The sequence below is a fragment of the Aedes albopictus genome, chromosome 2 (genome assembly GCF_035046485.1).
Source record: "Aedes albopictus strain Foshan chromosome 2, AalbF5, whole genome shotgun sequence".
NCBI classification, from domain to species: Eukaryota; Metazoa; Arthropoda; class Insecta; order Diptera; family Culicidae; genus Aedes; species Aedes albopictus.
Window position 1 is genome coordinate 349,891,712 of NC_085137.1, and position 27,267 is coordinate 349,918,978.

General features: G+C 41.8%; 2 protein-coding genes and 1 long non-coding RNA gene across 3 annotated transcripts; 1 reads left to right on the forward strand and 2 right to left on the reverse strand.

Annotated features, from left to right (window-relative positions):
* Positions 1–434: 434 nt before the first annotated feature.
* On the forward strand, positions 435–977 carry LOC115263086 (uncharacterized). The gene is made up of 2 exons (XM_029866005.2): positions 435–534; positions 600–977. The coding sequence occupies exons 1-2, from the start codon at positions 526–528 to the stop codon at positions 927–929; spliced, it is 339 nt and encodes a 112-aa protein (XP_029721865.1). The 5' UTR covers positions 435–525; the 3' UTR covers positions 930–977.
* Positions 978–13,957: 12,980 nt separating this feature from the next.
* LOC115263226 (TM2 domain-containing protein almondex) lies at positions 13,958–15,097 on the reverse strand. The gene is made up of 4 exons (XM_029866221.2): positions 14,865–15,097; positions 14,778–14,806; positions 14,647–14,712; positions 13,958–14,576 (listed from the first exon to the last, which is right to left on the reverse strand). Exons 1-4 carry the CDS (start codon positions 14,956–14,958, stop codon positions 14,016–14,018), a joined length of 750 nt encoding a protein of 249 aa, XP_029722081.2. The 5' UTR covers positions 14,959–15,097; the 3' UTR covers positions 13,958–14,015.
* A 7,886-nt stretch (positions 15,098–22,983) lies between these two features.
* LOC134287227 (uncharacterized) lies at positions 22,984–23,811 on the reverse strand. The gene is made up of 2 exons (XR_009997133.1): positions 23,210–23,811; positions 22,984–23,096 (listed from the first exon to the last, which is right to left on the reverse strand). It is a non-coding gene; the product is annotated as an uncharacterized LOC134287227 (long non-coding RNA).
* Between the last annotated feature and the right edge of the window lie 3,456 nt (positions 23,812–27,267).

Here is a 27,267-nt window from a genome sequence, read left to right on the forward strand (position 1 = left end):
TTAATTTTGACAAGAAATTGTTCAAGAAATAAATAAGCGTCACTTTCTTTTTAACCGGAATGCGGAGCTTAGAAGAAACTTCATCTTTAATGTAATTAATGGAATTAACATAACTTGAAAGACCACCTCAAGACCATACTTGGCTCAAGAGAAAAAAAAGTGCTGAATAGTTCACACATTTGAAGACATCGCGGGTGTCCATTCTGCCTCGCCAACCCCTAAAGGATAATATTTGCCTTTCAATTATACACCTCCAAGTTGGGGGCGACTGTTATCATTTACCAAACGCATGATTCACGCCCATATCGAACTGTATTTTTTTTTCTTTTCGTTTTCGGACCATCACAATCGTATGACGTTATTTCGAAATCCCGTGCTAACAAAATTGGGAATTCCGTCGGAGACACAAATTTTGTATAAAAAGAGATAACGGCTTTGGGGCAAATCATTGCAATTCACGACATTCGTTGAATATATCATTAGATCAAAATCTACTAAAACCGCCAAATTTCAAATAATTTCAAAATGTTTAAGGTGTGTGTTTAAAATTCTGTTTTAATGTTTAGCTGACTACATCAAAAATATAATATTTATTCTAGGTTATCTGTCTGTTCCTTGCTCTCGCCGTTGCGGTTGGAAGTGCAACTCCAATAAGCACAGAACGATCGATCACAGCTCGACCTCTGCCTAAGTCGTCACACGCAATTAGCTCTACTCCTAAGGAGGCACTGACCACGGAAGCGGAAGATGATGACACCGTGACAACCGTTGCACCTGAGCAGGCTTCTTCTGACATTGATAAGGCGGAATCATTTGGATTCGGTTACTACAGCTATCCGCAGTACTATCCACAGTACTATTACAGCGGATATCCTACTTATTACCGGTACTATCCTAGCTACAGTTATGGATATCCTTACATCTATTGAAATTTTGAATAAACTTATTTGCTCTCAACAAAGGTGTTTTTTTTGGTACAGTAACCGGGCTCATATAGCCATATCTGCAAAGGCATGCGGTTCCAGTCATGTTGAGGGTGACGGATTCGGTTCTCGATCGGTCTAGGAACTTTTCGTAATAAAGTCCCTTGGGCATAGACTATCTTCGCTAAAATCACGCTAAAATCGACATTTTTCGAAACCAAATCCCCCCCCCCCTTCCGTAACGCTTTTTTGTATGAAAACCCGAACATTTTGTATGAACCGCAACGCTCGGCTACACTTCCCCCTCTCCCTAGAGCGTGGATGGCACCTAGTTAGAACATTTCTGACTATATGATGCTTGATATGGTTTGATAGTATCTCAGCCCAACAAAAAGATAGCGTTTGTTTTGAATATTTCGACTCGATGAAGATACAACGCTGGCATCATCAACAAAACCGTTGATATATATAAGTGTCATGTATCTAAAGGAGTTCCAGCTGAAAATTACCGCATCTAGCAGTGATGTAATTCTTAGCACGGATATCTTGGTTTAACCCTTTGGAGCCGGAGGGCTCCAACATAGAAGCGGGTGTATAAATTCACCCATTCGATAAAACAGAATACTGTCTACGGCAAAGTTGTTGCAAATTGAGTTCTCTATTAGAGAAAAATGAGAATATTTGTATTTGGGACTTAATTGATAGAACATTCTGAACACCATGAATTTTGGAAAAACAAAATAATTGACATAGGTACCAGTTGTTCTAAAAGCTGAACTTGGATGTGGGTAACGCTTATATGTATTTATTAAGCCTTCGTAAAGAATATCAAAACGTGTTTTATATTCTGGGATGTTCTATGTGTTCCAAACTGTCCTATAGTGAAGTCCTTCCAACGTACAAGAATAATCCTATGGCTTTTTGGCCACAATAAAAGCGTTGCATAACCTACTGGGATCCATGTAGCTCTTGATATATACAATGCCATTTATAGACACTACAGAGATATTCCAAATCAGCCCCAAACTACCTTGGAGTTCAGAACTTCAGGTCTACACTCGTAACAATAGCCATATCTGTTATATTGAGTAACGTTGCATAATCAACCGCAGTTACTGGTGCAATCTGAAGTCTACTAGCTTATTATAAACCTTTGGGACATTCAGGGTCGTTCAAGCTGTTAACTAATGAAGTCCTTCATATCTACCATAACAACTTTGTGTTTTCGCCATAAATAATAGTATTGCATAATCTGCTGGGATTCACGAAGCTCTTGAAATATCAAATGTCATTTAGAGACACTACAGGGATATTCCATGTCAGCCAAACTACCTTGATGTTCGTTCAGGACTTCAGGCCTACACTCGTAACAGTATCCATATCTGTTATACTGAGTAACGCTGCATAATCAACCGCAGTTACTGGAGCAATCTGAAGTCTACTAGCTTATTATAAACCTTTGGGACAGGTTCATCCAAACTGTTCTATAAATGAAGCCCCTCAAATCTACAAGAAAAACTTTATGTGTCTCCGCCATAAATAATAGCATAGCATAATGTGATGAGAACCGTGAAGCTTCTGAAATCGCAAATGTCGTTTCATCTGATACTGTCTGTTGAACTTTCAGAAGATTTACTGTACATGATAGATTACAAATCGTAGCTTTGTATAATGAAATAAGTTACCGTTACACCCGCAGACTTTAGGATCTTAACTCAACAACAGTTTGGATGACCAAAGATATCCCAACTGATCTGATATTGTTTATTAACCTTTCAGAAGACTTAGGTACTGGACATGATAGATTACAAATCGTAGCTTTGAATAATGAAAAAAGTTACCGCTACACCCGTAGACTTAAGAATCTAAACTCAAGAATAGTTTAGATGACCTAGGATATCCGTGAAAAAAAATCTGCATAATATTCTACTATTTATGCTACTGACCACCAAAACTACAGAAAAACTCCATATTAGCGCTTGGAAAAATTCCGGCTTCAAAGGGTTAAGTACCTACAAGGCATCCCGCAAACAATCACTTATATTTTCATTCAGCAATTCTTCCCGATAATGTTTCATTGTTTTCTTCTAGGATTCCTACAAGGTTTCATTTTGTGTTTTCAATTGAGAATTCTGAAAGGATTTCTACCAGAATTCTTTCCGGTATTCCACTCAGTGCTCTTCCTGGGATCCCTTCCAGTATTCTTCTAAGGATTGCTTCAGGAATCCTTCTCGAGATTCATTCATTCATTCATTCTTTCAGAATGTTTTCAAGCAGTGAAGAGAATTGTCAGACAAAAGAGGCACAAAACAAGCAACAAAGAAGGTGCGACGATTACTCTTTATCCCTACTGGTAACAGATAATGACATGATCTCGAAATTTTTTGTTGCAGACAAAACGGAAGCTGAATTTGTTGCGTACTTTTCAACTCGTGAATAATCAATTATTGCTAACCCAAAACCGAAACTGTTTGATGATAGAGCTTCCACAGAGTTGCAGTGTTTACCGACTCGAAGTTACCGTTCGAAAATCGCAATGCAAGGCTTAAAAATCTCTAAACTCGTGGTGTACGATGTTAATCAACGACCCGTTATGCCTTCGCTCGATGTACTGTGCCCTCGTCCGTTCTATTTTGGAATCAAATTCCGTTGTATGGTGCCCGTATCAGTCAACGTGGATTGCGAGGATTGAAGCAGTCCAGAGAAAGTTTGTTCGTGCAGCGCTGAGGCACTTACCATGGCGTGATCCCATCAACTTACCGCACTATGAGGACCGCTGCAGACTACTCGGTTTATCCACGCTAGAAAATAGAAGGAGTGTTGCCCAAGCTGTGTTTATCGCCAAAATTCTGCTCGGAGAATCGGATTCCTCAGCGTTACTAAGTCAGCTCCATATCTACGCACCCGAACGGATTCTTCGCGAACGTAACTTCCTGATGCTGGAACAGAGGAACTCATTGTATGGCGAACATGACCCTATCCGCTTTATGACGACTAAGTTCAACGAAGTGTATGCAGTTTTTGACTTCAATGTTTCGTCGACCACTTTCAAGAACCGCTTGAGGGAATGGTTTCGATAAGCGGCAGACGAGAACCCACCGGTACAAGGATCACTCCCATTAGAATGGAAAAATATTCAAATTGACTTTTTTTTTACCTAATTGACTTGTAAATTGTATTGTATTATGTATTTTATACGTGTAATTTGTTGTGTATGCTTGTTTTGTAAACAGATATAGGGTTTTTACGCCGATTTGAGTAAGTTTTGAGAACAATTCACACAAATCGGCTTTTCCCTGTCCCTTATGTTCATTAAGACCAGCTAGGTCAGATGAATAAATTAATAAATAAATAAATAAATCCCATTATTTTCAAGTTGGGACAAACTTATGTCGCATGGGTTTGTTTGTCGCAACAAATACAGGTTGCGACATTGTCATTATTGTTGCGCGATGGTTGAATTTTGATTCACTGTTTTCAAGGAATTTCTCAGGATTGCTTCGGGGATTTCTCCCGGGATTCTCCAGGGATTCTATCATTGATTTCGCATGGGATTTCTTTATAAATGTCTGCCGAGTTTTCGTTAACGATTTTTCGTGGGACTCCTTCAGAGTTTAGGCCCGGAAATGCTTTAGTGATTTTCCCGGGGTTCCATTTACCCTTCCCGTGATTCCTTTAGGGATTTCTCCGAGAATTTCTTCAGTGATGTTTTCCGGCATTTCATCAGAAACTGCTGCCAGGATTGCTTCATTGATTCCTCTAGAGATTTCTCCCGGGGTTCCTTCCAAGTTGCTTACGGATTGTTTCATCAGGGTTTCCTCCCGGGATTATTTATGGTTTTCCTTCAGGGTTTTCCTCAGGGATTCCTTCAGGAATTTCTTTCGGCATTTTTACATTAATTCCTCTGTGGATCCCCCTTGTTTATTTTTATCCTTTAAAAATCATGGAAGGAATTCCTGAAGGAATCCTTGAAGGAAGTTTGTGAGAAAACCCTGAAAAAATTCCTTGAATCCTTAAAAGTGTCCCTTTGAGTCCCTAAACGTATCATAGAGTATGTGGAGCAGACCTGGTGTGACGTTTAAAGCCCATGATCATTCGGAGGACTTAGGATCGAACCCCACTCCCGGCATGACATACTCACAAAAATGTGAATTCTTCCTTCGAAGGGAAGTAAAGCCATAGGTTCCGAGGTGGACTAGCCCCGAGCTAAACATCTCATTAAGGGTTTCTTTTGAAATTCCTTCTCAGATTTTTCGGGTAATCCCTTTATTTATTCTTCTTGGATTTCTTTGGGGATTTTTCCGGAGATTCTTTCAAGGATACCTTCCCAGAAACTCATTCGAGATCCCGCCGTGGATTCCATCCTAGGTTTTTCGTAGATTCCTTTGGGAATTCCACCAGAAATTCCAAAGATGTTTTCAGGAATTATTGTGGATTATTTTCATGGATTGCTCCCAGAATTCCTTCAAAAATTTCGCCAGAGGTTCCTCCCTCCAAAGATTCTTTTGAAGAATTCTTTTGGATTCTTTTAAGAATCTCTTCTAGTCTATTTTTAGTAAAATATTCGAACAGAGTCTTCCTTAATGAAACTAAGCCAGAATGAGAAAATTTACATTTTAAAGAATTAGTTGCAATTGATTTTATACTTAGTTACTTCAGACACTCCGAAGCACATCGGCCATATTATACATTGCAGCATCGATGCTCTCTTGATGATAAAAGTCATGCACCAGGGCATGAATAGTGTTTTTTTATTCATGAATTACGTTATGTATTTCTTATGGCTATTTCTCCAGGGACTCGAATTTTATATGAATTTGTATCTTGGAAAATTCCAATATCGTTACCAATTCCTGTCAGAAAGAAATTTCTAAAATGAATGCTATTTGAACTATCATTTCTTCACAACTGCGTACTGTGAGCAAACAAAACAGTTTCCTCATTTAAGGTGAAACATCAAGAAGTCCAATTGCAATTTTGCATACAAATCTGACAAACGAAGCATCGCACCAAGCCACCCTTGTTTATCCTGGCTTTTACAAATCGAGAGCACTTGGTTAGGGTCGATTTTTTAGGATTGATGCTTTTGAAAACGTCTCCAAGTCGACTATTGTGGCAGCCATATTTGTATTCTTTGATGTTTCTCCTTAATCTTTTGTTTGTTTTGCAAATTGTTAAGAACAAGCTCGTTAATATCCCAAGATGGCCGCCAAAATTGTTGACTTTTGACCTGACCTACTCACGATTATGAGCGCACAAATATCACAAACAACTGAGCCAGCGCATCGGATCTTCTTATATTAAGCATTATTGCAAGTGAATAAAAAAATCACTGTTACAGAAAGTTTGCTTTTTGAGATTTGAGCATTGGAACTTCTGATGCAAAGTTGTACAAGGATTCAAAGACGTTCGTCCTTAAATTTGAGAAACTTTTTTCTTTATCTAGTTTATTGATTTGAGGCTCAATCGCATTTAACGCTTTACGGAGCAGTATATCATATTTTGTATACTATTTACAAATATCTTCAAATTTAACCTAGTAAGGGACGGGGCGAAGATACTCATGGTAACTCAAGGTTAGTGGGTCACATATGCTTCCGAGGATGGACATGGTAAGAACTAAATAGGGATAGGGGTTCTCTGAAGCTCTCTCGAGAGGTACAACGTATTGGCGTTGTCATTGTCTTCGTAGCGATTCAACGCCAGGATGCCTGGCTGAGAAAGCTTCCCGTTGGGGCTTCTCATTTCACAATGCATCCACCCAAAAGAGGCCGTCCTGCTACCCTTATTCTGTCGAACATTTCACTCGATATGACTAAACCAATCACTAAATCTCTAAACGTTCGCACCATGGATCCTGTCCAATAACACACCTCCTGCAGCGCTACGATTCCGAACCCGCGGTCCTTCAGTATATCGGCGAGTATGCGGGTGCTCCCAATGAAATTGAGAGATCTGCAGTTCCACGTACCGACATTCCAATCGCAAGTCCCCTTTCGTCGCTGTGGTCGTTGCCATTGGTATCGGTTCGCATTCTTCTCTTGTTGATTTTCCGGTGCTAGTCTTTTCTACGGCTGGCTCGCAGGGCCTGACACCAACCCACTAATCCAGGGAGCTGGGCTTACCTTCCCGGAAGCTACGGGTTCTGCATTGGCATTTCCTCCAACTACAAAGCTAAATAGCTAGGCTCAAGCGCCAGTCTTCGCCGAAGGTGGTGTTTTTAATTGGCGCCCAGGAGATAACATTTTACCTGAGCTTCCACCCCCATTCCAGAGAACAATAAATAACAAAATCGCCCTTACGGATCCTATCACGTGGTCTGGAACTACAACATACCTTTGGACTAACTAATGATAAGAAGCTTAACTTTGGCGACAATTGCAGAAAAAATGCGACAAACTCATCAGATCTATATTATCCCTTTGTAAATCAATGTGCAGAACTAGTCTAAATGTTGAAATTCACAAATATAAAAAGAATTTTTAAAAATCTTTGCAGATCGTCACTCACATATACTGCCGGTGGACTCATAAAGGTCCCATGTGCAAAAACAGACAATCGAGAAAATCGCGTCCAAAGTTCGAAAAAGCAAATTGTCTCAACTATGAAGCATACGTGCTGAATCGTGTTCTAACATCAACCAATTTTGAATTTGAACATTAATTTTTGTTTTAGAGAGATTTTATAGTTCCATAGGATTGCGAATGAAACGTGACGTTTATGCGTCCACTTTTTAGAATGTTACAAATCGGCCTTGCATTTTTTCAACAATTTTCAGAACAAACTGTCAATTTTTATTTCCCTATTGTAACGATGTACTAAATGTACTACGGTATGAAAGAGTTATTATATAATGTCACAGGCCACTCAAGGGTTACTGAATAATATCGCCCACTTCTATATTGTTGGGAACGTGAGAATGCCGTATGTGTATGTGTATGTAATGGGTTAAACCTCGGGTTCCAACAGTACAGCGAGACAAAGGAAAGGGGATTTGTTTGTAGACTATCGATGATAGCGCACGTCTCTACGGAGCGCCAATCGGATATAAAGGAAGCGGTCATCAGATTTTACAATGGCTTCGAGGAAAATCGGTAAGTCAGATAATTCTATTGAAATACAGCGAATTGCGAAACCAGAGAATATTTCCGTAAAACTTCGGAGAGGGAACGATAAAAAAGCGTTGTGGAGGAGCTAGGAATGGTGAAATAAAGAAAGGAAAGTGCTGCAAAGAAACGGCTGCCATTGAGGGCAGAGACCTAGATCCGGAAGAAAAATGTGTTTTGCCTTATGGAAATGCGTTTGTTACTAAAAGGTTATGGAACGGGAAGGGTTCATTCAGCAGAAGGGATTTTTAAGAGTGAGTACAAAGAAAAAATGACGGTGCGGTTGCTGCTTAGAAATACAATTGCGGAAAGTATTGGATCCGAAGATGTTCCATACAGATGAAAGGTTATGCTACGTGCAATTTGTTGGCAAGCTTCGTGAAAGGTTATGCTACGTGCAAATGGTGGAGATGCTTCGTGCAAGGTTATGTTACGTACAATTTGGTGCAGAGCTGCGTTCAAGGTTATGCTGCGTGCAAATGGTGGAGGTGCTTCGTGCAACGTAATGCTACGCGTAATGTGGTGCTGGATACTGCATACAAAGTTGTTACATGTTGGGCAAGCTACGTGCTGAAAGATTTGTTATCCTTATGGTGCGTACGATATTGGGCTCAAGAATAGTCTGAGCAAGGTCGTAGCCAGTCGTAGCTCATTTTCGTAATGGTATTGCAATAAAAAAAAAGAAAAATATTGGCAAATAAGCGCCAATTGAGTTTGTAGTTGAAGGTTTCATAGAACTAATCATTTCTTTATCTGTTGTCGGCGATGCCTCCGTTCAAAGTTGGAGGAGATCCAAGGAACGATTGAATGAAATGGAGGAAAGCTTTTGATCGGTTTTTGCAAGCGAATAAGATTGATAATGACGAAGAGAAGTTTGATCTGCTGCTGGTTCTCGGCGGTATAGAACTGCAAGAGTATTATGACAAAATAACCAAGTATGAAGTGCAAAACGTTCTTGTGACTGGGGAAGTAGAAACGTTACAGTATGATTCGGCCGTCACCTCGTTGGAAAGGTATTTTGCTCCATAATTGAACAAGCGGTTCGAGAGACATTTGTTCAGGGCGATGAAGCAGGAGGAAAGCGAGCCGTTTCATGAATTAGTGTTGCAAGTGTAGTAGCCAGAGGTGTCAGCTTATGAGTTGTATATTTTGAGAGTTTGGACAATTTGAAAGTCTTATCATACTGTGTGTGATTATCATTATTTTAGCGTGCACGAATGAATGCTTGTGAACGTGCTCTCGAAACGCTAACGCTAACTTGACACCTTGCGTGCGAGATGTAACAGAAACGTCAATCATGCGTAAGCATGTGCTGGATGGAAATTTAGATGTACTTCAGTTTAGTGAACGTTGTTGTGACGGACGGACGTCCGTGTTGGTTTGTGGTGAAGGCAGTGGAAAAAAAATCGGCTGATGGCGGATCAGCCGAAAAAATGTGCTCGGACACCACAGCAAGGTCAGGAAAAACGTAGCGATTTCGTTGATGTGGATGATATGGTTATTGATCAAGTCGTAGAGGGTTGCAAGTCCACAGAACTACGAAAGAAACTCTTGACCGACGACTTGACCCTGAACGACATCATGACACTCGGAAAAACGATTGAGGAGGTTCAAAAGCAATCGAAACAATATGAAAGGCCTACACTGTTGTGCATATGCACCGCTGGTACAACGCATTGAAAAGCGACCGGATAGATATCAAAATACTGAGTCTTGCAGACGGTGCTACAATTGCAATCGCCCTGGTCACCTAGCCAAAGAAACAGAGAAATGCGCAGCGAAGAACGCAAAATGCCATGGCTATGGAAGTCAAGGACACTTCAAGGTGTGTTGCCGAAAACGGAAGCGGGAGGACTCCCAACAGCGACCGGGACCGGCACCGAAGCGCAGTTCAGTTCATGCTATTCACGACGAAAAGGCTACAACGACAGGAGTCTTCACAATCGACGATGGAACTCAGCTGAAGGAAGTGTTGGAACTGGAAGTAGGTGGGATTACCATGAACCTGTTGGTGGACTCAGGATCCCCAGCCAACATTATCAGCCGCAAAAGTTACGCGTGGCTGAAACAGCAGGGAGCCAGTATTTTGAATGAACGTCGTCCTCACGAAAATGAAACCAACTTGACAGCTTTTGCATCGGAACGGAAAATATTCTTCAGCGATGCGTTCGAAACAGAAATCAAAGTGCCAGGGGATGAATCAGAAGTATGGACCCATGTCCTGGTAGCACCGGATGGCCAAACAAACATACTGAGCAAAGCTACAGCATTCGCTTTGGGTGTGTTGAAAATTGGCTACAATATTCACCACATATCCAGCACGACTGAACCTGTGGAGGAGTTCCCCAAGGTTCCGAACGTATTGCTAAAAATCCAAATCGACGAAACAATTCCGCCAGTTGTTCAAGTGGCCAGGCGACTTCCTATGTCTATGGAAGCGGACGTCGAAGAGGCGATTCGAGATCTACTGGACAAGAACATAATAGAACGCGCTGAGGGACCACTGACATGGGTGTCGCCTCTGGTACCTATCCGGAAGGCAGATGGAAACATACGGCTCTGTGTTGATTTGCGAGCTGCAAATCAGGCAGTGAAACGGGAGAATTATCCAATGCCCAACATCGATGCCACGATGATGTCAATAACAAAGATTGCAAGATTATCGAAGATTGACAGCAGCTTACTATCATTTCGAATTGGATGAAGACAGCCGTGGAATAACAACTTTCGTAGCTCGTAGTGGGGTGTACAGGTTCCGCAGATTAATGTTCGGCATTAAGTCTGCGCCGGAACTATTTCAAAGAGAGATGAATAACTTGTTTCGAGGGAATGATGGGGTGATCGTATATATGGGCGATGTTTTAATCCATGGAGCCACCGAAAAAGAGCACGACACTACGCTGCAGCGGGTGCTCGAAATTTTGAAAGACAGAAATATGCGCATCAACGAACAGAAGCCAGTCTACTCGGCCACGGAAGTCGAATTTCTGGGATATTGTGTCGCGGACAAGGGAATTCGGCCGACCGAAGAGAGGGTAAAGGCGATTCTTGGTTTACAAGCTCCATCGTCGGTTACCGAGCTGAGATCCCTACTGGGTCTTATTAATTTCGTTGGCCGGTTTGTTCCAAATCTTTCGGCCCTAACTTTCAACATGAGACAGCTACTCATTAAAGACAGCTCCTTCCAATGGAACGAAGCTCATGATGCCGAATTGGAGAAGATCAAATCGATCCTAGGGAAAGTCGAATCTCTGGGATATTTTGATCCGGCAGATGACACCCAGCTTGTAACAGATGCTAGTCCGTATGGGCTAGGTGCCATATTGATACAAATCAAAGATGGAGTACCCAGGACAATTTCTTGTATCTCTAGGAGTCTGGCAGTACACGAAAAGAAGTATTGCCAAACCGAAAAAGAGTGTTTGGCGATAATCTGGGCAATGGAAAAGCTATTCGTGTATCTTTATGGTATCAAATTTACTTTGATCACTGATTGCAAGCCTCTTGAGTACCTGTTCAACAGAGTACAATCAAAACCATCCGCTCGTATTAAACGGTGGATTTTGCGGCTGCAAAGCTACGACTTTGTAGTACGATATGAACCAGGCAAAAACAACATGGTAGATCCATTGTCAAGGATGTCTCAGGGCGAAGAAGAAATTGTCGGAGAAATTGATACGGTTGCGTGGCTCGCACAAGAAATAAAACCATGTGCTCTTTCCATCGAAGAGATCGAATCAGAAACCAAACGCGATGATAGACTCCAAGCTGTAAAGGAGGTCATTTTCTCCGGTCATTGGGACGCGGTTCCGGTCGAGTTCAGGACGGCTACAATAAAAGACGATTTAACTACCTACGGTGAGCTTATTCTACGAGGTGATCGGATCGTTATTCCGAAAGAGTTACAGAATAGGGTTGTTGAGCTTGCCCATTCCGCTCACCAAGGTAGCATGGCTATGAAAGCTCAGCTAAGAGCAAAAGTGTGGTTTCCGTCAATGGATAAGGCTGTTGAGAACTTGGTTCGTAGATGCAAACCTTGTAGAATGACAGGAGTTCCGGACAGTCCAAACCCGATGGCGCGCCGTATACCATCGGAGCCCTGGCAGGACATTGCCATTGATTTTATGGAAGGACTACTATCCGGCCTCTCCTTGCTGGTCGTGGTACCACAAGATTTATTCAGGTGGAACCTATGAAACCAGCAACGGCGCAGAGAGTAATAACAGCATTGCTGCGGATGTTCAGAGTTCTCGGCATTCCGAGATCCATAACTGCAGACAACGGTCCGCAATTCAGGGCAGATGAATTTTCTCGTTTCTGTGTTTGCTATGGTATACATCTGAACTTGTGAACGCCATACTGGCCTAAACAAAATGGCGCGGTTGAGCGCCAGATGCGCAACATAGGTAAAAGACTGAAAATCAGTGAAATTCAAGAGACTGATTGGCAAACGGACTTGTACGAATATCTAACGATGTATCACGCCACTCCTCAGGAAACTATTGGAGTTTCACCAGGAAAAATGATGCTGGGTCGCGAAATCAGGACACGCGTACCGTCGATTCGTACGCCTCACAGTTTGCTATGGGAGGAGGCTCGAGATAGAGACATGGGAAAGAAGGAATACCATAAGCAAATAGCAGATGCTCAACGTCATGCGAAAGACCATACACTGGTTAGAGGAGACACGGTCTTAATGCGCAACTTGAATCCGGGAGCACGAGACTCTACATTTAGAGGGGAGGAATTCGAAGTCGTCGATGTGAATGGGAATGCAGTGCAGGTGCGATCCACTAAATCGGATAAAGTCTATTTGCGAAACAGTGCTCATCTAAAGAAAGTCGACAGGGCCCAAGCAGCGGAAACCGATGAACAAAGAGCAACGGATGAAAAGGTTGAAGAATGCACATCAAAGGAGCATCGAGAGACAACTTCGACTGAAGTTGTGAAGGAACACATCTCCAAGGAGCAACTCGGTCATGGATCTAACCAGCGTACGCGTAAACGACCAGTAAAGTTCCGTGACTATGTCGTAGACGATTAAGAAACTCTGTATGATAAATGAGTGTTTGAAAAGTGGAATAAAGTCACAAGGTCTTAAAAAAAGGGAGAGATGTAACGATGTACTAAATGTACTACGGTATGAAAGAGTTATTATATAATGTCACAGGCCACTCAAGGGTTACTGAATAATATCGCCCACTTCTATATTGTTGGGAACGTGAGAATGCCGTATGTGTATGTGTGTGTAATGGGTTAAACTTCGGGTTCCAACAGTACAGCGAGACAAAGGAAAGGGGATTTGTTTGTAGACTATCGATGATAGCGGACGTCTCTACGGAGCGCCAATCGGATATAAAGGAAGCGGTCATCAGATTTTACACCTATATGATAGTACACCATGATACATGGTCATGGGCTGCAAAATCTTAATATTGCCAAAAATGCACATAGGACAATTATGCTTCCACCGGCAGTATAGGTATATGAGTTTCCTGCCTGGCACAATTGCACACAAAGCCATCGTAACTATAGAACAAAATTATATTATAAGGGAACGTCCATAAATTACGTCACGCTTTGAGGGGGGTGCGGGGGGGGGGGGGGGGTGGTTCAGCAAAGTGTGGCAACCCATATAAAAAAATCTGAGGTCTCATATAAAAAGTGTGACATAGGGGTGAGGGAGGGGGGTTTAAAATGGTCGATTTTTGCGTGACGTAATTTATGGGCCTTCCCTAATACTTTGATCAACTAAACACCACCCACGGTAAGAAATGGTGTAATAAAATATATTGGCTTAGGGCCGGTACCTACTTCCTCAAGAAATACTTTCAAGTATTGCAAGAATTTAAATATTGTTGCATAGTTTTGTTAACACAGTTGTAGGTTTTAACTTTTCAAGGACTTCTCATTATTTAAGACACCCTGTTGATCAGACTATCCTATTTATCACATGAATCATTATATCGAGTATTCAAACATTACCTTAGATGTACAACGACCCATCCGCTGGTCCCAGGTAGTGCAGCGAAATGAGCAGCACATCGATCAGCGTCCAAACACCCAATCCGCCGAAGCTGAACAACTTCCCGATTCCTTCCTGCCAGTGCCCCAGGAAGAACCGATCCACCCCGAATCCACCCAGCGTGATGCTCAAAATCAACGTCGTCGACCAGCGATAGCCTTGCGTCCAGTTGCAAGGAACCTTCTTCATGAATGTCCGATGTCCCATGCAAAGAATCTCCCCATTTACGGTACAGTTGGTTTTGAACTGAGAATCAATCGAATTGCAACCGCCCTTCTGTTCGCAGGCTTGCTCCCACCGCTCGGTCTGGTAGCAATAGCGGCACAGGGTTTTACGCTTCACTTCCGTTCCACCGGATCCATCCGCCGGGACACAGCTGACGGTGGGCTTGGGACTGCAAGTTACGTTGATTTCCGCTCCGTAAATGCACTGCGGATTGTACTGGCAATTTAGGCAGGAATTCGGCAAATCGCTGCACAAGGTTTCGTTCGGACAGTGACTGGTGTCCGACAGGATTTTGTTCTAAAAGCAGGAAAATGAGCAGGTTTGAGTAATCTAGCTGAGAATAGCTGGTCAAGGAAGTTTAGCTTACCCCGGAATTGTTAATCGTGAGAGCATTCCGGTCATTATCAGTACTTGTTTTCTCCAACTTTGTAGGCTGTAATAATACGAATGATGAATACATACCTATTTTATTTGAAATAGCTAAAAGATAACACTTACAATCACTTCCGGGTTATTTGAGTTAACAGCTGAAATAAACAGGTAAAATTTTAAAATATCTACTTAAGTTCTAAACATAAAACTTACAAGTCTGGGTGATCCTGATATGTGTAAGGATCAATGACATGATTAAATATACCACCGATCTGGTGTTCAGTCGTATACATCTTTGACCAAGCATTGTGATAGACTAGATTTATGGTATTATGAATACACAACTGTCGTGAATTTCCGAGAAAAAATCTGCTAAAACTACGAAACTACGATATTTTTTTGGCATTCGCTTTTCCGTCGCAGCCGAGCACAAACAAAATATTTTGAGATTTTTTTTTTGTCACCGGTTAGAGACTTGCGCCGTTCTGTTTACTCCATCTCACGACAGCGGGGGACAGGGCTCGAAATTCAGGATCAATTTGTGAAAACGGCGAATCTGATGAATGCTTTGCATGATATTATCGAGCAAAGTTTTGCAACAATGCTATGAGCCATTTTTTTAACTGCACGAACAATATGAGGCCAAGCTAAACGGAATGATAGCTGAACGGCAACGGAAACGAAACCGGTTCGGGCAGAATGAACTATTTTCGTGGTTGAAACCCGAAGTTTCCCCACACCCGACAATCAAATTTTCTCAAAATCCATACGTGGAACCTAACGTCGGACGTAGTGCGTTGGACAGCGGACCTGGCCCTCTATCCAGCACACTGTGCCGACGTACATCCGACACACGGTTTAGGAGAAAAATCGATTTTCGCGTGTCAAAAAAAATCCGATTTTCAACTGCACGAGTAATAACATGCACGGAGTAAAAACACAGACGAATTTATACAGACGTAAGAGTGCGGTACAAACCACCAAAAAATTTCGGTACCATGTTTTCTTCTTCTTGTTGGGCAGAAGTTTTCCGACGGGACTAATTATTACCATTTTGCGGTAGTTTTTTACGCATTGATTTACCCCTCTCTCAGAATTTTGACAGTTTTTCGCCGCCTTCGCCGGCTTTCGCCGCACCAACTTGTTTTGTTTATGTTTATGTCGTGATGGTACGCGACCGATGAAAAAAAAAATGCTTTGCTGGACCGAAATGTTTCCGCTGTTCCGGGAGGATAAATTTCACAAGGAAATGGATGCTTCGGGCGTGGTGGCATCGAATACGTCTCACGGGTCAACGATTACGTCCCACAGATTGTGGTGGAGTTCATTCATAAGATCATTGAAAACGGTCTGGAAGCAACTGTTTGGTAAGTTGACGATGGTTATGAAATTCAATTGCATGCCATTCAAACGGAAAATGTCTTTGTTGCAGGTAACGTAGCCGGGTTCGACAAGCACGAGAAGTCCAACTAGGCTAAACTGGTGTCGGAAATTTACGAAGACACTAATTCCTTGCTGGAAGCCGGAAAGAATTCAGCACCACGGAGGATCGTCAGTGCGAAAAGCGATTGCCTTGTGGACCAACAACAAAGCGGATGAACCACGGTGGAACAGTTCTTTGGGCACATGATGCCACATCGAGTGTTCTGCCGTAGCTTCCGATATTTATGCGTCTGGAGTGGATCTGAAATATTGTCAATCCAGCTGGAACCCGGTATTTTCGATTACCAAAGTTAGATTTTTCTCCAATCCATACATCGGAGTGCATCGGAGCTAACTTCGGAAGTGGTGCGCTGTATAACGGAGCTAGTGTACTATACAGCGCACGAACATAGGTCCGATGTACGGATTTGGAGAAAAATCCAACTTCGCTAGTCGAAAACCCCGATTTTCAACTGGATTGATAATACCCTCACCACGATCACAAACTAGATCAGAGTGGGACTCAAATAGCAAGGAATGAGTTAAGTGTTTGTTTCAAGCAATGCATCTGATAATCTTGGAGTGCAAGATAACATAGTCCCTCAAAAACGTCGTCACTGTTCAGCTAGTTCAACACAAGTAGAGCCACTCAACTGCGACTTGCGTTGTTGCTGCATTCCTGGAAGGACATCATGAACTACTCCGAAAACACAAGGGAAATGGCCGTGCAATACGAACGCTTTTTAATTCTTCCTCGACGGTGAGCACTGGACCCGGTATGTGGTCAGCGGAAAGCCAAGCAATTCAACCTGTAAACCTCGGTAGAATCTGACCTGCAACAAAAGCTCAACACATCCGAGGAATCCATCTATGTGACCCTTTGCGTTAACATTGACACCCGCTTCACCCTGGATGCGGTGTATGATTTGGTGTCCCACAGCAAGGTTGACAACCGGGACCACAAACAGGAACTGTGCTGTTGAGGCGGATTGCAAGCTGTACCATCGATTTGCACATTTCGGCGCCAATCAAGGGCATCGGAGGAGGAACTAATAGAAGCGCAAATGTGAGTAGTTCTATGAACCATTACTGAAAAGCCCCTTCCCTTCAATGGATTTGCACAGATTGTTTTCGGCAGTTTCCTGAAACATTTGCATCTCTCCCAATTATCCTCAATTTTAGTTAGGGGCCGTTCATAAACCACGTAGACTTTATGGGAGGAAGGGGGGTCGGGCCAAAGTCTACGCTCCATACAAATTTCAAAATTTTTGTATGAAGAAAAGTACGTGGGGGAGGGGGGATCTGAGATGGCCAAATTTTGGTCTACGTGGTTTATGAACATCCCCTTATGTTGGGCTTATTCAACTCAGAAACTCATCATATATTGAGATGATATTCGGGCCAGCGTAGGTACCGGGAAATCTGAATTTCCGGGAACATTTTTTTATTTAATACAATGTCAGCGAGCAGCAATATGAGAATATTGTGGCGTTAGCACTAAATTGGTTTCCGAAAAAACTTCATTGACTTCCGCTGCCTTTCCTATGCGTTAAACATCACGTCGGAAGTAGTGCGGTGTATAAAAACCAGATTTACTGTACAGCGCACTACTTCCGACGTTATGTTTAATGCATAGGAAAGGCAGCGGAAGTCAATGAAGTTTTTTCGGAAATCAATTTAGTACGAAAACCCACAATAAATGATCTTAAAGTTGTGTTAGCAAAAAGTTTCTAACCAGTCTCAGATCATAAAAGTTGTTGACCCCAAAATTGTCATTTCGGCACATGCTTCCTGTGGAGCCATGGCTGACCATAAACACTACACTATTATATCTAACAATGCGGAAGACAGTGTAGTTTAAGTACCTGTTCCCGGAAATCAAAGAGAACGAACTTGCCGAAATTATCCATCGTTACCCTATAATGAGTTTCTATGTTGGAAGAATTGCTAAAATAAGTTAAAAAAATGTATAATTGATAGACAATTGACGGAGATATAAATATCAAATTCGTGAGTACTCGACGAGGCTCCCGGGTACCCTGCCGGCATTCCACGTCATAAAAAATCGGATCTCTTCCTTCTGGCCCTTTTTTTCGCCTTGGCATAACGCCTCAACGGGTACAAACCCTGCTTCTCAGCAGAGTTTTATGAGCACAGTTATTAACTGAAAGCTTCCTCTGCCAATGAACATTTTGCATGTGTATGAAGTGTGGCAGGCATGAAGATACTCTATGTCCAAGAAAGTCAAGGAAATTTCGTTTACGAAAAGTTTCTGGACCGACCGGGAATTCGTCACCCACTTTGCTGAATACCTATGCGCTTCCCGCATCAACTTTAATATTAGGTCGACCCCATCAATAGATAAATATAAGTTATATTAGATCTAGCAGATTTTCAACTTCCTACTATCAAAAACCCTTTGAATACTGCGGAGGGCCCATATTCTGTCTACTTTTTTTTTCGTTTAAATCAGCTGTAATAAATTCCAAATTGCACAGATTTACCGTGCTGCGAATATTCCAGAAGGTGTAAGCGTATCTGAATTTTTACCGCGCATAGTCTATATATCCTAATTCGACACTCTCTTTTTTTACAATGCTCCTTATTCTGTGCACTTATGCTACTAATTCTAGGCACATGAATGACCTATAATATGATAACATATTGTAATAAAAATATGATTAATAGATCAAAAACAATTTAATATTTAATTTTTAAATTTCATGCGACATTACGATCATATTGGTATTTTTGTTTCATATTAACCCTAAAAGGGATACCTTCATGGCTTCAGTTTCGTCACTTCGCTGAGTGTGTTCCATCAAAGACGAGCTCTGAAAGGCGCCTGGAGTCCAATGGACCCCAGGTATCCCTTTTAGGGTTAAGATAATAAGATGATATTTACTATCAGCATAGCTATATAAAGGCATCATATAGCCTGCAAAAGCTTGGGTATTCAGCATAACAATTCTGAGGGTGGACGGGTTCGATTCCTGGTCAGCTCAGGAGCTTTCCGTCGAGGAAATTTGCTTCACTTCCTTGGGCATAATCTTCGTGCATGCCACACGATATACACATGCAAAATGGTCAGTGACAGAGGAAATCAAGTCAAGCGGAACAAATGACTTGTTTTAGAAAACCGAAATGTTCTACAAAAATGCTGCAAATTGCTTTAGGGTTTCGAACACGCGGGTTCAGCTTTGGCTAATAACCAGTCACGCAGTTCCGACTGAAAACTCTTAACATAATTGTAACGTAATATTTTTAGTGAAAATGATTAACATTCCAGCCCCAAAAACAATCATGAACAAATCGTTTTTAAATTCATTCCAGGTGTTCCTGACAAGCGCTGACAACTTCGGAGGCTAAAGCAGCTGTTAAACAATCGTCGTACCCTGGTGAATCTTCCTCTTACAATCGTTATTGCAGCATTTGGTAGTAAGTTAGTTATATGCATTATACAATATTTTCGATAAATAAAACCTTTTAGAGGGCGTGGGAGAGGGAAGGGAATCAGCAAGCGGTTTCTCCGAAAACTGCAAAACATCCGAAAACAGGCCCAAGCGAAAAAACTTAAGTATCGAACGTAAGTGTTATTCTACTAGCATCTAATACAATTTACTTAGGAAAGATCCGACACCTTTGCTCCCAGATTTATAAGAAATAAGTGCGCTCGCATGAAAGAGGAGTAAAATAATTTGATTTACATTATCTAGATTCACCACGTCCTCCCAATTTGTAACGTAATGCTAAAAAAATCATTTAAATGGGTACTTTCTTTAAAATATTCCAGAGGAGCAATTGCATGGTGATGCAAAAATTATCTGTTTTTGATACTGACCACTTTTGCCAAAAATATGTAACTTTGTCTCAGAGGTTTGGACTGATTTGTTGGTTCACTGAGTCCTCCCAAATTGCATGGTGATGCAAAATTTATCGGTTTTTGATACTGACTACCCTTACCAAAATTATATAAATTTGTCTCAGAGGTTTAGACTGATTTGTTGGTTCACTGAGTCCTCCCAAATTGCATGGTGATGCAAAAATTATCGGTTTTTGATACTGACCACCCTCACCAAAATTATATAAATTTGTCTCAGAGGTTTGGACTGATTTGTTGGTTCACTGAGTCCTCCCAAATTGCATGGTGATGCAAAAATTATCGGTTTTTGATACTGACCACCTTTACCAAAATTATATAAATTTGTCTCAGAGGTTTAGACTGATTTGTTGGTTCACTGAGTCCTCCCAAATTGCATGGTGATGCAAAAATTATCGGTTTTTGATACTGACCACCTTTACCAAAATTATATAAATTTGTCTCAGAGGTTTAGACTGATTTGTTGGTTCACTGAGTCCTCCCAAATTGCATGGTGATGCAAAAATTATCGGTTTTTGATACTGACCACCCTCACCAAAATTATATAAATTTGTCTCAGAGGTTTGGACTGATTTGTTGGTTCACTGAGTCCTCCCAAATTGCATGGTGATGCAAAAATTATCGGTTTTTGATACTGACCACCCTCACCAAAATTATATAAATTTGTCTCAGAGGTTTGGACTGATTTGTTGGTTCACTGAGTCCTCCCAAATTGCATGGTGATGCAAAAATTATCGGTTTTTGATACTGACCACCTTTACCAAAATTATATAAATTTGTCTCAGAGGTTTAGACTGATTTGTTGGTTCACTGAGTCCTCCCAAATTGCATGGTGATGCAAAAATTATCGGTTTTTGATACTGACCACCTTTACCAAAATTATATAAATTTGTCTCAGAGGTTTAGACTGATTTGTTGGTTCACTGAGTCCTCCCAAATTGCATGGTGATGCAAAAATTATCGGTTTTTGATACTGACCACCTTTACCAAAATTATATAAATTTGTCTCAGAGGTTTAGACTGATTTGTTGGTTCACTGAGTCCTCCCAAATTGCATGGTGATGCAAAAATTATCGGTTTTTGATACTGACCACCTTTACCAAAATTATATAAATTTGTCTCAGAGGTTTAGACTGATTTGTTGGTTCACTGAGTCCTCCCAAATTGCATGGTGATGCAAAAATTATCGGTTTTTGATACTGACCACCTTTACCAAAATTATATAAATTTGTCTCAGAGGTTTAGACTGATTTGTTGGTTCACTGAGTCCTCCCAAATTGCATGGTGATGCAAAAATTATCGGTTTTTGATACTGACCACCTTTACCAAAATTATATAAATTTGTCTCAGAGGTTTAGACTGATTTGTTGGTTCACTGAGTCCTCCCAAATTGCATGGTGATGCAAAAATTATCGGTTTTTGATACTGACCACCTTTACCAAAATTATATAAATTTGTCTCAGAGGTTTAGACTGATTTGTTGGTTCACTGAGTCCTCCCAAATTGCATGGTGATGCAAAAATTATCGGTTTTTGATACTGACCACCTTTACCAAAATTATATAAATTTGTCTCAGAGGTTTAGACTGATTTGCTGGTTCACTGAGTCCTCCCAAATTGCATGGTGATGCAAAAATTATCGGTTTTTGATACTGACCACCTTTACCAAAATTATATAAATTTGTCTCAGAGGTTTAGACTGATTTGTTGGTTCACTGAGTCCTCCTAAATTGCATGGTGATGCAAAAATTATCGGTTTTTGATACTGACCACCCTCACCAAAATTATATAAATTTGTCTCAGAGGTTTGGACTGATTTGTTGGTTCACTGAGTCCTTAGTTGCTCCAGAGAGAGAGGTCCAAGACGCTGTTTTAACAAGGTTCACGAAGTCCTCCCTTATTGCATGGTGATGCAAAACTAAAAGTCTTTTTCTGGAGTTGCCCCAGAGAGAGAGGTGCAAGACACTGTTTCAATAAGGTTCACCACGTCCTCCCTATTTGCATGATGATGCAAAACTAAAATTTCTGTGCTGGAGTTGTTCCAGAGATAGGTCCAAGACGATTTGTTTTAACAAGGTTCACCACGTCTTCCCAAATTGCATGGTGATGCAAAATTACAACTCCTTGCTGGAATTGTTCCAGAGAGAGGTCCAAGACGCTATGTTTTAATAAGGCTCACCACGTCCTCTTATGGTGATGCAAATCATTTTTCTAAACTGTTCCTGAGTTAAAAAAAATGATCTATTCAGGTCCCCCTCGTCCTCTTAGATTTGCATGGTGATTAAAAATATCATTCTTCTTAATGCTTTATAAGGTCGAGAATAAGACGAGGTGTCTAAGCATACTATTCACCCTCATTCTTGTTTACGGGCTTATCCACTTCCGAACGTATTTGGTTCGTTCGAATCCGCAGCCCATTTGATTTTACGTTCGAAAGTGAATTCGATCGAAAACAAGAATGAGGGTGTTAATCTGTCTCTATAACCGAAAACCTCTGGGATTGTTTCAGAGCTCCAATAAAATTTGAATTGGTTTGGTTCAGCACATCTTCTAAGATTGCATAGTGATGTAAATCATCGGGCCTTTATTTCAAGTCGAGAAGGAACTTATCGAACAACAAAATCACAATGCATACTGAAAATTCAAGAACTGCGTAGTTTGTGTCATCAGCACTTTTCTCAATATACTCATCGAAACCCTGCCGGTAGACCAGGCTCCGTCTCGTCAAAACGCTAAAAATCGCTTCCGAACACTTTGACGCCGTTGATCAGCTCGTGGATCGATATTGCTGAAAAAGCCATCTAGTTACATTCAGGCTTATTCTGCGCGGCGTGTGAGGTGAGACGAGTCGAATGAGGTGACAAAAGTCGAATCGCCCCATTTGATTTACATTAGTCGTCTCACGTCACGTGAGACGAAACCGTCCGTCTCACCTCACACGCCGCGCAGAATAAGCCTGATTATCGAAAGGTCTTGCGTCGGACCGGGACCGGCCGAACAGCGCAAGCATTTTGATGGACTAGCATAGCGGTCGATTCATGGCCTTGGCGAACTTGCTGCAGAGGACGTTTTGTCGAGTGGTAGGCCGCGAAATTTCCCGACATCGATGATGTGCAACGCTCGGACGATTTTCTGCTTTTCAACCTGGATGCGGAAATAGAGAAATTTTATAATATTTAAAAGAACGTGTTTTCGTTTAGACAAATATTTAATCGGATAAATGAGGTATTTGAATTTGCCCTGCTACGGTGGCTTACCTTGGCGAAAATTTCCCCGTTAACAACCGCCCGCGGCGATAGAACTATGTATCTGAAAATCCTCAATTCGCGCCCGACCGGATTTGTCCCGATCGTAGTAGAACGCAGAGCCGTTGCCTTTGATCGACCGGTTCATCCACCGTCATGAAAAACCAAACGTTTGGATGCCACACACACGGGCCTTGTCAACACATAATCCGGTGCACATTTCGAAAATCCACCCGTCGGCGAGATGCATTTTTGGTCCACCTTTTACTGACGTCGTAGCGTTTCCTGAATCAGTCCGGTTTTACAATTGATACTTTGCCGGCCAAGCCCTTTAGTCACTGTATATGTCGGTAGGCCAAGTCCTCGTTGAATTGCAAATGAACTCGAAAAAATCTGTATCCTCTTCCATCGTCTTCGTTACACATGATCAGATGCGCTTCCAGCCGGTTCGTTTATGCCTACTTCGCGAATTCTACAATGTTATCCGGATCAAAAATATCCGCCCCGTAGAAGGGATCAAAGATCTCCGGAGATCCCATTTTTCACGGTGTTCCGGGATTCTATTCGACCGACTTGCGTTTTGGTGCTGCTAGAGAGGTAGCAAAAAGCAGAACTTACTTACAATTTTTTTTATAAACAAACATGTTGATGACAAGTCGCTTGACAGTTCGCTCATTTCGCCCGATCAAGGGGTCCAGCAAAGCGCGCTGATTACACAAAGCGAGAGGGGCTTACCAAAGGGTGAAAATAAAAGTGGTACCGAAAAAAACGATTACTGCTCCGTCTGTATCTTCGTTTGTGGCTTTTTCGGAATTCGCACTCCGTTCATAGGGGTATGCCTATATCGCGGCGTGTTCTTCCTATTAGCTTTTTCGATCTTATTGGATCGAACACTTTTCTTGTTAAGCCAAACTTTTCATATCATATACTGATTTATCGACCGTATTCTATTAATAACTTGATGATTTTTTTGTGGCTATATCGTTCTCTTTCTACTCATAGTATAAGCACAAACGAAGATACAGACGGAGCAGTAATCGTTTTTTTCGGTACCACTTTCATTTTCACCCTTTGGCAAGCCCCTCTTGTACTGTGTAATTAGTGCGCTTTGGTGAACCCCTTGAACGGGCGAACTGAGCGAACTGTCAAACGACTTGTAAACAACTTTATTTGTAAATATTGGAAGTTTTGCTTTCTGCTACCCAGCAACACCAAAAATCGAATCGGTCGGGATAGAATCCCGGATTTGGCCCGCCGACAGATCCAGGGATTGAAGGGCTTGATTGACAACGATCGAGGAGGCTTCGTTTGTCGATTGAAAACCCGTATTGACCAACAATTGGTTCAGCAAACGCTGTGGCGGACCGCAAAACGCGTCTCGCTGACGGATGTATTCGCGAAATGTGCGCCAGATTACGCGTTGAAGTGTGTGGAAATGTTCGGAACGACCGGTACGGCGTTGTGTTGCAAGCGAGCGATGAATAAGGATCGAACCGATTAGTTCTTCATATCGGTGGATGCATCGGCCGATCAGAGCAAAAGCATTCGAAAGGTGTTTCTGAGCAAAGGCAATGTATTTTACTAAGTACTTACGATCGGGACGAATCCGTTTGCACGCAAATTAAGGACTTCCAGGAGTTAAGGATATTTCCGCTAAGGTAAGCCGGGCAAGTGTTCAAATAACTTGTCTTCCTCATTCTTGTTTATGGACGTATCAACCTATTTGAATTGCCAACGAAAACGGGAATGCCAATGATTTACGTTCAAAAGAGGATTCGATCGTAAACGAGAATGAGGGTGTACTTATCTGATTATCTGTCAAGACTAATTTTACTTTCTTTTCCCATAAAATTGCTCTGTTTCTACATCCAGGTGAAAAGCAGAAATCGTCCACGCGTTGCACATCAAAAGCTGATCGACGGCGCTAGTGCTCGAAAACGACTTCGAGCGTTTCAATTAGGCGTAAACTAAGCGGCTATACATGGACCGCTCTTCGTACGGAATGTGCAGATTGATCTGAAGGGAGCCGAGAAGCAGCCGGATCCTGTGGGTGGAGCAGATTCAACTAGATTTACTCGTCGGTGCTGCGGTTCAATGCGCCCGAAGAACTGAACCTGGGGGGTTTTTTGTAGGCCAAATTGCCTGAAATTTGGACATATAGCTTGATTGGGAAGGATTTGAGGCCAACTCGGAATTCAACAGATTAAAAAAACATGAAGAGAACAAAACTGCCGAAAATACGTAGTTTCCCTAATTATGATGTTTATTTCATTCATGTTTTTGATTAATGCTTAAAATAAAGGCTACTGTACCCAATAAATAAGTATGATCTACTCAGCGGTTGTCCATATATCACGTGGAATAAATTCTGACTTTTGATCCCTTCCCTTACCAAGTGAACGAACGTGGGCTTTAGTTTTGCAGCAGCGTGAAATATTACCATGCAATTTGGAACATAATGAGAACAAATCCTTCTGGACTTCTTGAACTGCAGTTTCTTGCATCATTATGCAATGCAATTCGGGACATCTCTAGATATTTTTGGACCTGGTGAACCTTATTAGATTGATTAAATTTTCTGGGACATCTGTAACAGCCCCAGAAATGAACTGTTTCAAAGTTAGTTGTTTGCTTGACATGCAATTCGGGAGGACCTGGTGAACCTAGATAAACAGGCTTATTCTGCGCGGCGTGTGAGGTGAGACGAGTCGAATGAGGTGACAAAAGTCGACTCGCCCCATTTAATTTACATTAGTCGTCTCACGTCACGTGAGACGAAACCGTCCGTCTCACCTCACACGCCGCGCAGAATAAGCCTGTTTATCTAGGTTCACCAGGTCCTCCCGGTTGCTCTTCTTGGACCATTGGAACAACTCTGAAATTGAACGCTCGAGCTTAGTATCATACGGGCGTATCTATAATGATCGATTTCTCTTCATCGACTTTCTTTTTGGTCAATAACTCGGCCGGCAAAACATTGCCCGTTATGTCTATTGTTCTAGATGCTAGTTTTAGCTGTCCTGCGCCGAAAAACATCAAGAGATCATCCGAACATTGGTCATATTTCCCGGAAAAATCCAAAGAGAAAATCGATCATTGTAGATACGCCTGTACGATACTAAACACGAGAACGCAGCCGTTTGAAAAGTAAGTTTCTTGCATCACCATGCGATTCTGGAAGACCTGATGAAGCTCTAGAAGTGAACTGTTTCCAACGTGGATGTCTTGCATCACCATGCATTTAAGGAGGACGTGGTGAATCAAATTAAAACAAAGCTTCTTTGAGTCAAGCACGATGCCTTGCATCACCATGCATTTTAGGAGGACGTGATGCAAGACATCAAAGAAGCTTTGTCCTGATGCATTGCATCACCATGCATTTTAGGAGGACTTGGTGAACCAAATTAGGACAAAACTTCTATGAGTCCAGCATGATGTCTTGCATCACCATGCATATTAGGAGGACTTGGTGAACCAAATTAGAACAAAGCTTATTTGAGTCAAGCATGGTACATTGCATCACCATGCATTTTAGGAGGACTTGGTGAACCAAATTAGGACAAAGCTTCTTTGAGTCAAGCATGATGTCTTGCATCACCATGCATTTTAGGAGGACGTGGTGAACCTAGCCAGAACAAAGCTTCTTTGAGTGAAGCATGATGTCTTGCATCACCATGCATATTAGGAGGACTTGGTGAACCTTGCTAGAACAAAGCTTCTTTGCGTGAAGCATGATGTCTTGCATCACCATGCATTTTAGGAGGACTTGGTGAACCTTGCTAGAACAAAGCTTCTTTGCGTGAAGCATGACGTCTTGCATCACCATGCATATTAGGAGGACTTGGTGAACCAAATTAGAACAAAGCTTATTTGAGTCAAGCATGGTGCAAGCTTGCTAGAACAAAGCTTCTTTGCGTGAAGCATGACGTCTTGCATCACCATGCATATTAGGAGGACTTGGTGAACCAAATTAGAACAAAGCTTATTTGAGTCAAGCATGGTGCATTGCATCACCATGCATTTTAGGAGGACGTGGTGAACCTAGCCAGAACAAAGCTTCTTTGCGTGAA

Bases quoted from the DNA above. Each gene is read 5' to 3' on its own strand.
- LOC115263226 (XM_029866221.2), bottom strand. From the start codon at position 14,958: ATGCTTGGTCAAAGATGTATACGACTGAACACCAGATCGGTGGTATAT. The intron at 14,713-14,777 runs GTAAGTGTTATC...GTATTATTACAG, and splicing joins CAAATAACCCGGAAGTGATT to CCTACAAAGTTGGAGAAAAC. The intron at 14,577-14,646 runs GTAAGCTAAACT...TCCTGCTTTTAG, and splicing joins TCACGATTAACAATTCCGGG to AACAAAATCCTGTCGGACAC.